The sequence below is a fragment of the Narcine bancroftii genome, chromosome 4, assembly GCF_036971445.1.
Source record: "Narcine bancroftii isolate sNarBan1 chromosome 4, sNarBan1.hap1, whole genome shotgun sequence".
In the NCBI taxonomy this organism is placed as follows: domain Eukaryota; kingdom Metazoa; phylum Chordata; class Chondrichthyes; order Torpediniformes; family Narcinidae; genus Narcine; species Narcine bancroftii.
The window spans coordinates 269,017,886-269,031,107 of record NC_091472.1 but is presented as its reverse complement, the minus strand read 5'-3'; the positions used below and the strand labels follow the sequence as shown (position 1 = coordinate 269,031,107).

The 13,222-nt window shown below is 37.4% G+C and overlaps 1 protein-coding gene across 2 annotated transcripts in view; it reads left to right on the top strand.

Moving 5' to 3' along the window:
• Nucleotides 1–13,222, top strand: part of kif5c (kinesin family member 5C) — a 177,567-nt gene that overhangs the window by 91,125 nt on the left and 73,220 nt on the right. For both annotated transcript variants that reach the window (XM_069934978.1, XM_069934977.1), the window contains exons 4-7: nt 1,222–1,326; nt 2,442–2,490; nt 4,937–4,992; nt 11,545–11,632. In XM_069934978.1, coding sequence (XP_069791079.1) covers nt 1,222–1,326; nt 2,442–2,490; nt 4,937–4,992; nt 11,545–11,632 — 298 coding nt within the window. The remainder of the gene's footprint in view (nt 1–1,221; nt 1,327–2,441; nt 2,491–4,936; nt 4,993–11,544; nt 11,633–13,222) is intronic.

The following is a 13,222-nucleotide window of genomic DNA, read 5'->3' as shown; positions in this document are numbered from 1 at the left end:
AGGACTTAGGCTCATAATTTAAAAATTTAAGATGTTTGGATGTTCCAGAGATGCATTGTCTGGTTTCTGGAGGTCAATGTTCAATTCCTATGTTTATTATTTATATCCTTTAACCTTGTTTAGAGAGAGGGGGTTTAATTATATGGGTTTTTTTTTCCTTTTTTTATTTTATTTTTTTTCATTTTCAGGAAATTAAAGATGTGTTTAACTGCAGAATGTAAATCTAAATCATATTAAACATCATGAAGAATTTTTTTCTCCCCTGAGAGATATAATTACTTACTTTAAAATAAAGCTATTTTTGTCCCAAGTTTTCAATATTACCTTTCGATATGCTATGAAGAAAATGTAAATTGTTAATTCAGTTCAATTCCAGATTAAGTGTTTTAGATTAAGATTAAGTTGGGAGAAGAATTATGGATATGTTTTTGATCTGCATTCTATGTATTTTGTTTATTTTATGCATATAATATGGTTTATGTCATATATTAATTGATAATGTGCATATGTTCCCTATTAAACCCAATGAAAATAAAAAGAAAGAAAACATTTAAAACATAAAATAATGAGTTAACTACACTTAACATTTTAATCAAATGACTAATGTAAAGTTCTGAAGGCTGCAGATATACATTGTTCTGGTCTAAATTTCCTTGGAGATGATTGGCTTGGTCCCTGTTGGCAATAATTAACCCAGGCCATAATCCTCAGTAATCATATGCATAATGTGGAATTATAATTGGCATGTGAGTTCATGATACTACTAGCCCTGGAGATCCCAATATTGTGATCAATCTATTTTAATACTTTGTAAGCATCAATGGAATTGATCTCCATTTCTTATCATACTTTAACATTCTATTTACAGCTTTCTGGATGCATTTGTGAACTGTTTTCTTCACCTCAGCCATTGTCAAAGTCTATTTCATGCACAGATATGTATGTTGATTAAATATTAATTTTGTTCAAAGTTCAGATGACTTTTTGGTGAAAATGGTATGCTGCAATTAAATAAATGATATTTTTGAATTATAAACATGTTTAATACATTTTTTAGGTTAATGGCTAAAGTAATTTATTATCAGAGAAGTGAATCAAATTTGTTTTGATATGCAATGAGACAAAACTGATTTATTTATCAAGTAATAGGACTATTTGCAAAATAAGAATTCTTTGAACAATCTTTGTGTTTTGTTGATTATTTTTTAAATATATCTGCAGGGAAAGCTTCATAATCCTCAGCTGATGGGCATAATCCCAAGGATAGCTCATGACATCTTTGATCACATCTATTCTATGGATGAGAATCTAGAATTCCACATTAAGGTAAATGTACAGCAACTGTCTTGTGAAGTCTTTCTTCAGTAATTATGCCTCAGAGTCATGACAATCTGTAAACCAGTTGCTTTTTTTTTTGGTCTTTTGTCATGCTTGTATTTGAATTTGTACCTCTATTAGCATTAATTGTGTACAAAAATAACAACTTGGTGAAACCTTTTAGCAATTTGAACAATATTGGTTCTTCTGTAATAGCTGAAGATGGTTCAGATCTTTAGAGATTTTCTTTTCATTTGGTGATAGTGTTGATTTGTTCTTCTTCCTTCGATGTATCCTTGCAAGTTCCACCTTCAATGTAATTAATTTTCTGAGAAACATTTGAGTGCACCAATACATTATCCAGACAGTTGAATGAAATGAAATGGAAAAACGTGTAAAATAATGTTTACTTTTTTGTCCATTCCTGTGTCAGTCTTTCCAGTTTCTGTTGGGTACAAAAATAACAACATATTCTGATATTCTGTGACTCTTTGGCTCATATTACTGGGCAGGTCTCATAAATGGCCACTGAACGTAGCCAATGACATAGTGGTGCAGAAAAGAACAGACACTACACTCATAACTGCTTTGAAGCTTAAAATGGATGTAAATGAAGAAAGAAGATAATTAAATTCACTAAATAAAATTACTGAAGTTAATATTATCAGGATCATTGAGCAGCATGTACAAAATATCGTAGTATTTGAAGAGACTTCTAGATAGACAGGAATATAGGGATGGGTATAGATAATAGAGATTTGGCATTGTGTATGGAGCAGACATGTTATGCTGAAGTGTTTGTTCTTGTGCTGTACTGATCTCTGCTCTGTATCATAATTTCCACTTTGCAATCAAAATGTAATTGCAACATGAAATTGCATTGGACAAACTGAAGAGATAAGATCATGGGCAGTAATTGGAAAAGTATAGTGGCCTGGTGAAAACAAGATATTAGCCACAGATTGGACTTGACATATTTCTATAATTGGATGTCAAATAACTGATCTTTATAATACTGGCAAAGCACTTACATTGTAATGTTGGCATGAAACTTGCCTTGTTTTGGATGAAATTAGAATTATTTGAGTTTGACCTTATTTACAATGTCTTGTGGTTTGTGGTAGGTTTCCTATTTTGAGATATATTTGGACAAAATTCGGGACTTGTTGGATGGTAAGAACTTTTTAAAATCATTTTGAAGAGAAGCTGATGCTTTTTAAAAAAAAAACCTAATAAATACATTGTAGTTATAGAATGGCTTATCACCTACCGGAAACAATCTTGCTTACAACAGATCTACATGGTGAAGATTTTGGACTTGAGTAGGCAAGTGAGCCATCCATTCTTAAATGCTAACACCAGTGAGATAAATGAGGGAGGTAAATAATATTGGTGGAGGGAAGAATATTGCCTGGATAAAATAGCAAAATTACCAAAGTAAAGTTGGCAAACATTTATAAAGACCTAAGATTGAGTCAAGATAGTCATTAATAAATTTATAAATTTCAGCTACATCTTGGCTTTTTTTTAAAACCGAATTCCAATACTGTAGAAAATAAATTTGCTGAACATTACAATCATGAATTTTAGAAGACGTTAAATAATATGTGGCTAATAGAAAACTGTTGGAGGAACTCGGCAGATCAAGCGTCATCTATAGAGGCAGAAAAATTATCGACATTTCGAGTTAAGTGTATTCTTATTGAGTTTCTCCAGCAGTTTATTTTTGGCTCTATTACAACACCTGCAGCCTCATGTCTCTATTAACTATGCCATTGGTAATATGTGGTGAGAGACTTGACACGTGTTTAGATGGGATGAAAGGAAATGTAAATTATATAAAGAAAGATTAAGGGGTGAAGAGAGAAAATTCATTTTTATTAAAATCTGTTGCCAGAATGTGCTTGTGGTAATTATTCATCAGAGAATGGAGTGATTTTTAGGTGTTTATTACAGAAAGTGGCCAGATTTTGAAGAGGGGGAGGGTTAAGGTTAAGCAATATTTTCAATATCACTCATCTAATTAGACTGATATTTTTCTTTATTTTGCTTTCTAACTGATGTATTATACAAGAACATGCTCTTTATGTTCATTTCAAATGTTTTCATCCATCTTAAATATGTGTACTATGTAAAATTGTCCTATTACTTGCGAAAATAAGTCTTTATTTTATAAATTGCATGTATTCCAAATAGTACTCTAATAAATGATACAGAACATCTTTCCAAGAAACATTTCTATCCTATGCATAACTTTAACTGAATATCAGTGGACTGCCATCCACAATTATGAAGTGTTTTGAGAGGCTGGTGTTGAAGCACATCGGCTCCTTTCAGAGCAGTGACATGGATCAGTTCCAATTAGCCTATTTAGCCTACTGCGGCAACAGGCCTATGGCAGACTCCATCTCACTGGCTCTACACAAAACCCTGGAACACCTGCACAGCAAAGATGCATAACTTAAGCATGCTCTGTATTGACTAGAGTTTTGTGTTGAACACCATAATTCCCCTCAAAACTAATCTGTAAAATTCAGGACCTGGCGCTCAAATCCCACTGTACAATTGGATCTTCCATTTCCTCCCCTCCAGACTCCAATCAGTGTGGTTTGCTAAGAACATCTCCACAATCTCATCATTACCGGAGCACCACAGGGCTGTGTTCTAAGCCCCCTGCTCTACATTCTTAACACCTATGACTATGGCTCAGCACAAGCACATGATTTACAAATTTGCTGAGGATACCACTATAGTGGATTTTATAAAAAGAGGCGACGGGTCAACATACAGGAGGGAGATGGAAAATTAGCTAAATTATGTACTATCAACAGCTAACTTAATGTCACCAAAACCAAAGAGCTGATTGTTGATTTTAGGAAGGGAAAACCCAAGGTGTATGATCCAGTGATCATTGGGGGATTGAAGGTGGAGAAGGTGAACAAATTTAAATTCCTGGAAGTTGCTTTCTCAGAGGACCTTTCCTGGGCCCGACATACTAATGTCATCGTGAAGAAAGTACTTCAGCACCTCTACTTCCTCAGGAGTTTGCGGAGGTTTAGTATGATGTTTGAAACCTTTGCAAATGTCTACAAATGTGTAGTGGAAAGTGTGCTGACTGGCTGCATCGTGGCCTGTTATTGGGGCACCGATACCCCGGAGCAGAAAGCCCTGTAAAGGATAGCCCAGGACATCACAGGCAAATTCTCCCCACCATCATGAAAAATATCCTTGGAATGCTCCCATTGGAGGGCATCAGCAAACATCAAGGATCCACACCACTCAGGATATGCTCTGTTCTCGCTGCTGCCATAGGTGCCACTCAACTCGTACTATCATCAGACTCTTAAACAACAGTCTCAATCAGACTCATTTAAAGACTATTACATTGCATGTAATTTATCACCAAATACATTTCTTTCTTTGTTTACATTTCTCTTTTTATACAAATCTTATTTTCTTTAGTACAGTTTACAGTGACTGATAAGTAGAAATTCTGCCTGGCCTGCAGGAAAAATAATTCAGGGTTGTATGTGATATCATGTATATGACAATAAATTTGAACTTTGAAATTGTACTTTAAATTCTGACCTCAATCTATTTGTTTCAATCCACATTGCAGTTTCAAAAACAAACCTTTCAGTACATGAGGATAAGAACAGAGTACCTTTTGTTAAGGTAAGATTGTTGCAACACTAAAGATTGTAGAATATTTAGAAATCAAAGAATATGTTAGTCGATTCATTTAGTCCATTGTTGCTATTAATTTGTCATCCAACCTATATTCAATCTGTCAAAATTCGTAAGGGATTGCAGCTTTAATTTTGTTCAATGATTGAATTAAGAGTGATATATAAATATTTTTGCATATCAGATTTGTATGAGTACACATTGGAATTTAAGGGAACTTTAAATTTGCTACTTTGGAAAAGAACCTCATTTTTCCAACTCACTTTGCAAGTAAATCAGTAGATGAAGGGTGATCCAGAAATGTCTGTCCTGGTAAACATGCTAAAATTAGATCATAAGATATAGGAGGAGAAGTAGGTCATTCTGTCACAACCTCACTCCTCGTAACCTTTGATACCCAGACTATTCGGATACCTACCAATCCCTGCCTTAAATATACTTAATGACTTGGCTGACACAGCTGGCTGTGATAGAAAATTCCAGAGGTTCACCACTCACTGGCAAAAAAAAATTCCTCCACATATGTTTTAAATGGGTGCCCTTCAATCCTGAAGTTTTGCCCTCTTGTCCTTGACTCCTCCATCATGGGGAAGTAACTTTGCCACATGTACTCTGTTCAGGCCATTCAACATTCGAAAATCTTCTATGAGGTCCCCCCTCATTCTTCTGAACTCCAAGGAGTACAGTCCAAAAGCCATCAAATGTTCCTCTATGCTAATCCTTACACTCCAAGAAACACTCTTCTAAATGTTCTCTGAACCCTCTCCAATACCAGCACGTGTTTCTTTAAATAACGAGCCCAAAGCTATGCACGGTTCTCTGAGAGGTCTCACCAGTGCCTTATAAAGCCTCAGTATCACATCCCTACTCTTGCATCCTATTCCTCTAGATACAAATGCCAACACTGCATCCCCTTCTTCACCACCACCGACTTAACCTGGAGGTTAGGATATACTGCACGAGGACTCCCAAGTCCCTTTGCACCTCTGAATTTTGAATTTTCTCCTTATCCAAATGTAGTCTGCCCTTTTATTCCTTCTACCAAAGTGCATGTCCAGTCTCCAACATTGTATTTCATTTGGCACTGCTTTGCCCATTCTCCTAATCTTAAGTTTCTCTGCAGCCTCTCAGTTTCCTCCTCACCATCTCCCCCCCCCCCACCAACCTACCTGCACACTTCGACACAAGTCATTTACTCTGCCATCCAAATCATTAGCACAAAAAGTGGTCCCAACACTGACCCCTGTGGAACCCCACTGGTAACCAGAACAGGATCCTTTTATTCCCATCCTCTGTTTCCTGCCCATCAGCCAATGCTCTACCCATGCTGGTATCTTTCCTAAAATTCCATGGGCTCTTGTTTTGTGAAGCAGCCTCGTGTGCAGCACTTTGTCAAAAGCCTTTTGAAATCCACTGCCTGCTTGTGGTTTTTTAAAAAAAAATTGCACAAGGTTTGTCAGGCAAGATTTTTCCCCTAAGGAAATCATGCAGACTTTGGCCTCTCTTGTCAGGCACCTCTTGGTACTATATAAACTCATCCTTCACAATAGATTCCAACAACAGATGCTAGGCAGTCTATAATTTCCTCTTTTTTGGTTTTTAGGCATACAGCACAGTAATAGGCCATTTTGGCCCACGAGTCCATGCTTCTAATTTACACCCAATTAACCTACACCCCTGGTATATTTCAAATGGTGGGGGAAAACCTACGCAGACAAGGGAAGAATGTGCAAACTCCTCATAGACAGTGCGGGATTCGAACCCAAGTCCCGATCGCTGTCATTGCACTAACTGCTACACCAACTGTACCACCCACTACATGTCTTCTGACTTTCTGCTGACTCCCTTTTTAAATAGTGGATTGACCTTTGCAATTTTGCTGTCCTCTGGAACCATGCCAGAATCCACTGATTCTTGGAAAATTACTACCAGTGCCTCCACAATTTCTATTGCTGCTACTTTTGTAACTGGAGGATGTATTTCATCTGGTCTGAGAGACTTATCTACCCTTAGATCTTTCGGCTTCCCAAGCACCTTCTCTCTGGTGACTGCACTCGCCTCTCTTCCCTGACACCCTTGAAAGTCCTGTATACAATTGATGTCTTTTCTAGTGAAGACTGATGCAAAATACTCATTCAGTTCCTTTGCCATCTTCTTGTCTCTAATTATATTTATCTGGCGTCATTTTCTATTGGTCCTATATTTACTTGCTTCTTTTTACTCTTAATATACTTTAAAAAAAAACTTTTAGTATCCTTTTTGCTATTATTTGCTAGCCTCCTTTCAAAGTTAATCTTTTCCTTCCTAATGACCTTAGTTCCCTTTGACATGCTTTGAAAGGTTTCCCTGTCCTCTATAGAACTGTACAGCTACAGCACAGAAAACAGGCCATTCAGCCTTTCTAGTCTATGCCTGCCATCATTTCAAGAGTCCCACTGACCTGCTCCCATTCCATAACCGTCCAGGCCTCCCCCTTCTTCCCACTAATTTTTGCTTCCATTAATGCCCTTCATTTTGCCTTGACTTGAGCGTTGATTTCTCTTGTTAGTTACAGTTATTTCATTTTCACATTCAGTTAACTAACTAATTTTCCAGGCCTCAGGACACCCGAAACTCAAGGCAGATGAGGGCTGGTGATTTGAACAGATTGGTGTTTTTTTCATTTCCTAACATTCCAACCCTCTTTCATGGTGGAAGATCACCTGCCTTCCATCCCGCATCTTTTATGAGCATAACCTTTCCAATATAAAGGCCACACTCCACAATTAGATTTAATCTTTACCTTCCAACTCTTCTCCACTCTCAGACTGCCCAATTTGAGACTGATATCTCAAACTTGCTGCAGTCAGGAGACAAAATATTGTTTCAGGATTTGCTGTAAATAATACCTGCTTCCCTCCTTAACCAGTGCTTCTGTATTGGTATCATGGCTGGTGACTTGTTTATGCAAGCTATATTGCCTGGAATTAAGTTATTATTGGCCCACTGAAGATAACAATGTTCTTAAACTTTATGAGACTGTAGCACATTAAGCTAAACTGCAAGTTAAACTGTTATCAGTTCAAGCATTCTAAGAACATACACAATGCAACCTTAACCAATAGTGTTGCAAAGTCATCATCACTGAGAAAAGATGGAAGTATTTAAAATTAGGGCATGAGGTTTCAAACTTTTTCTGTTTCCAAGTGACATTCCATTTGTAATTTCATTCATCTGCAGGTCTAGAAATGGTATGACATGTATTTTCAGGGTAACATTTCATGTAAATATTATGGACCTGTGTTTCTCTGTTAATAATTTGACATGAAATTGTTGCAAATTCCATTCACTACTAAAGCAAAAATAGTGGTAGCTGATAATAAGGAGCCTTCGAATGATATTTAAAAGAGCAAAATTGAAGATTTTATCATCATTCTTGTATTGAATTAATTCTGTGTCCAGAGTGCTTATCCAGATTTGCTAAGTGAATGTAGATTTTAACAATATGTTTTATGTCATTGTCCCATATTATTCAGTTGCATAGTATAGGTTATTTAAAAGCTGCTTTTTGTAGTCTCAAATTCAAACTGTAGAAACAGAGCCTAAGGCTAGTGATTGCTTAATCTGTTATTGCTTAATCTGTGGCAACGAAGGAAAATAATTAATGGGGTTTGGATATTATGGAATGGGATTATACTGATTATAAGATGCTCTTGCTCATTTACTCAGTGGCAAACTGCTGCTTGGATTTGGTGATTTTATCACCAAACAGAATGAGTTCATCTTTGCATGATAAATCTTTCATACGAGAGACATACCAAACCAAGCATTGAAAATTAGAGGATTAATACACAGTTTCTCTTTGGCCATTTGGCTCATAGTACCTGCACTAACTCTTTGAAAGAGCTCTTTACTTCACATTCTTTTCTCAAGGCCCCATAAAATTCTTCTTTTCATGCTGTTTTTTTGTAAAATATTAGTCAAGTTGCTTTTTCCACTTTCTCAGGCAACATGTTGCAGATAAAGAAACATGTTGAATAAAATGATCTCTCCATTATTTTGCTCATTAAGATGCTGAGCAAGGTACTCAGGGAAGGAAGGTGACGAGTGAACTGGTTTGGCTAGAAAATTAACCATCTGTCAGCAAATAGTCAAATCATCGGCATGTGACCAATGAGGTCTGGTTGGATTTGTGTCCATATCCCTACATTTATAAATAATTTACACGTAGGAATAGAATTCCACATATTCAGTTTTGTCAATGATATAAAGATAGAAGATATAAATTGCTAAAATAGATTAAATAACAGTCAAAACGCTGACAGATGGGTTACAAAATTCGGGTTGTACGTGGTGGGAAGGTTCTCAGGTGCATCTATTTCAATCTAAGGATTATTGTAAGAAAACCAGATGTGCTTAGAGTGTGGATTGGCACTTGGAATTATGACATTGTGGCCATTAGTGAAACTTGGTTTTAAGAGTGGCAGCTCAATGGTCTGGGCTTCAGTTGGTTGAGATGCAATAGAACTGGGGTGGGTGGGGGGGGGGGGGGCTGGGGGGAATAAAAGGGGGAGGAGTGGTATTGCTTGTCTGGGAAAATATCACAGCTGTGCTCAGGCAGGACAGACCAGAAGGCTTGTCTACTGAGGCTATATGGGTGGAGCTGAGGAACGGGAAAGGTATGACCACACTAATTTGTTTGTATTATAGACTGCCCAATAGCCAATGAGAACTGGAGGAGCAAATCTGTAGAGATAGCAGACAGCTTCAGGAACATAAAGTTGTGATAGTAGAGGATTTTAATTTTCTACAAATTGACTGGGGCTCCCATACTGTAAAAGGACTGGATGGCTTGGAGTTTGTCAAATGTGTTCAGGAAAGTTTTTCAGCAATATTGTTGGGAAATGAACCTACATGCAAAGGTAGAGGAATTCTCTTCTGCAACTGACAGTTGATAGTGGGTACTTTTTAACTTCAGATTTGAGATTGATAGATTTATTTTTTGTTTAGCACAACAGTTAAAAGATTTGGTGAAAATGTGAACTAGTCAGTTTGGATCAATGGTCTGCCATAACTTCTGGTTGACTCAGAGCTGAGCAACCTCTTCCCCTTCCTTGTGTGACGATTATTGTGGAAATATTTGAGAAAGAATTGGTGAGTTTTTTTGGAAGTTCATAAAAGGAAGGATTTAGTTTTGCTAATGCTGTAATCTGGAGCAAAATCAAACTGCTGAAGGAATGCGATGTGTCAGGCAGCATCTGTGGAGGCAGAGGGACAGTTAACATTTCAGGGTGAGACCCTGCACAGTTGCTGCCTGACCAGCTGAGTTCTCTCATTGCTTTGTTTTTATTTGTTGTAGAACCATAAAAACATACAGCACAGAAATGTGTCAAATATTTTTCTGCCTAGTCTCATCGACTTGCATTTGGATGAGATCTTAATTAAAAAAAATATTTAAATTCAACTGCATTCATTACTTCTCCTGCCAGCTTGTTCCATTCTCTCACCAACTTCACTCAGATGTTTCCCTTAACAACTTCATCTTTCTCACATATGTCCTTAGTGGTAAAAACCTTCCATTTATCATATTGATACCCATTATATCAAATTTCCCCTGATGCTCCCAGTAATAGTCCTATTCAACCTTTCCCTATAACTTAGCTCCTCAAGTCCCAGCAACATTCTTATAAAATTCTCTGCACTCTTTCAATCTTATTGATATCTTTCCTGTATGTAGGTGACCAAAACTGCACATAGTACTCCATTTGGCCTCACCGTTGTCTTGTTCATCTTCCATTGCATCCCATCCTCTGTACTCACTACTTTGATTTATGAAAGCCAATGTGCCAAAAGCTCTCTTTTTGACCCCTATCTACCTGCAACAGAAATTTCAAAGAGTTGTGTATCTGAATTCCCAGATTCCTTTGTTCTGCCGCACTCCAGTGTTCTACTGTTATCAATCAATGTTCTACCTTGGTTTGCATTCCCAAATTCCAACACCTTACACACTTGTCTGCACTAAATTCCATCTACTTTTTTTTGTAGCTAATTTTTCCAGCTATTCCAGATCCTACTGCATGCATTGAAAGGCTTCCTTGATGTCTACCACACCTCTAATCTTAGTGTCATCTGCAAACCAGCTGATCCAATTTACCTCATTATCGTCCAGGTCATTGATATAGATAAGAAGTAACAATAGACACAGAACTGATTTCTGAGGCACACCACTAATCACAGCCCTCCATTAGGAAATCAATCCTCTGCTACCACTCTAAGGATTTTCCTGTATAGCCAATGTCTAATCCATAATGACCTCACCCTGGATGCAGCTATGTGGGACCTTTTGAAGTCCAAGTAAAGAATGTGCACTGTCTCTCCTTCAACTTTCCTCGTAATCGCTTCAAAATTCTATAAGATTGGTTACATGTGACCTACCACGCTCAAAGCCATGATGACTATCCCTAATCAGTCCCTGTCCATCCAAGTACTTGTATATTCAGACTATTTTTGAAACTCTGAACATTTTCCAATAACTTTTTTTGTTGGTTAACTTTCTAAAAGGGCTGTACAGAAAGGTTTGTTTCTAGTCCTGAAGAGGTGATGGATGTTATTGATGAAGGAAAGGCAAATCGTCACGTAGCAGTTACGAGTAAGTATTTCATTATTTTGGTAACATCTCGGCTGGTTTGGGGGCTTTGTATGATCTGTTCTAGTTGCAGAATTAAATTGTAAAATCAGAGTTTTAAAACTTTCCTATTCACTACACAAAAATTGATCATTGCCTCTTTTAGGCTACTCCATAGAAATTTATTTGCTTCAGCATGAGTAGTTGCGCTTCTGGGAAGATGAAGACCTAGTTTTAATTCTTTTAATATCATCATACAGCATGGTAGAAGACCCTTTCAGCCCATGAAAGCCATGCTACCCAATTAACCTTCCAATCCTACAAGTTTTAGAGGGTGTAAGTAAACAAGCACCTTGAGAAAACCCATGCAGGTCACAGGGAGAACATACAAACTCCTTACAGACTGCTGAATTTGAACCTTGTGTTGAGTTGTTTACTGTGACATTTTGTTTTCTTTACAGGTCAGTTTTTCTGTGAGGAGTAGAAGTTTTAAGTTATTTAACTGTATTTTAGATTTTGTGAATTGCTGCTTTAAATTTCCCTGAATGGTTTTACTTTTTCTCACTTGTAAAACAAAATGTTGGTCTGTAAAAGGTATAATATAAATTCTGACCATTTCTTAAAGGTGGATAGATCAAAAAGATTTTTGGTAATCTAAGTAAAAAATTATCTTTGGTCCAAAATGTAGGAACCAGTACAGTGGAAAGGCACAGTTAAATTGTAATTTAATTCATGCTCATCGAGTTAAGTGGTATTCCCCCCCACCCCCCCCACCCCAACCAGACACATCTTTTTCCCTTCCCCTCTCCACTTTCTGTAGCAATCTCTCTCTCAATGTCTCTCTCTCTCTCTGTCTCTCTGTAATTTACTCGTCCACTTATCTGTTCCCACTAATCCCCCCACTCAGTGCCTGCCCCTGTGACCACAAGATGTGCTCGCACCTTCTCCCTTACCACTATTCAGGGCCCCAAACAGTCTTTCCAAGTTAAACCGCAGTTTATCTGTGAACCTGCAGGTGTCATTTACTGCACCCATTGCTCCTGATGTGGCCTCCTCAACATCGGGAGACTGGATGAAATTGGGGGTTCGGTTCATTGAGCACCTTCACTCTGTCCCCTGCACAGCAAGCATCTCCATCTGCTTCATTTCTACACCCCATTGGCACATTGACAAGTCTGTCCATGGTTTTACAGGTTGAGGGCACTCGTAAATTGAAGGAATAACAACTTGTATTCTAACTATTCGGCAGTTTCTAACCAGATGTCATCAAAGTTGACTTCTCCAATTTCTGTTAACATCCTTCCACTTTCCCTCATCAGTCTGTCTCCCTCCAGCTCCCTCCCTTCCTTCTCCTATGAAAGATATCTTTCTCAACCCTCTGCCCCCTCGCCATCGTTTCTCAACTACTTTCTTTTTATAATTTATAAAATAAATTATGTTGAAGATTTTTGTTCAAAGGTGTAACTGCTTAGAATTGCGTTGTTCTCCTTTTGATTCTGGTAAAGTAAACTGGTTTGGAAAGCAAGCATGTTCAGGCTGAGATCTATAAAACAAAAGACATTGAAGCATGCTGAATGCATATTTTATCTTTGATTCAGCAATTTCTCTTGCATT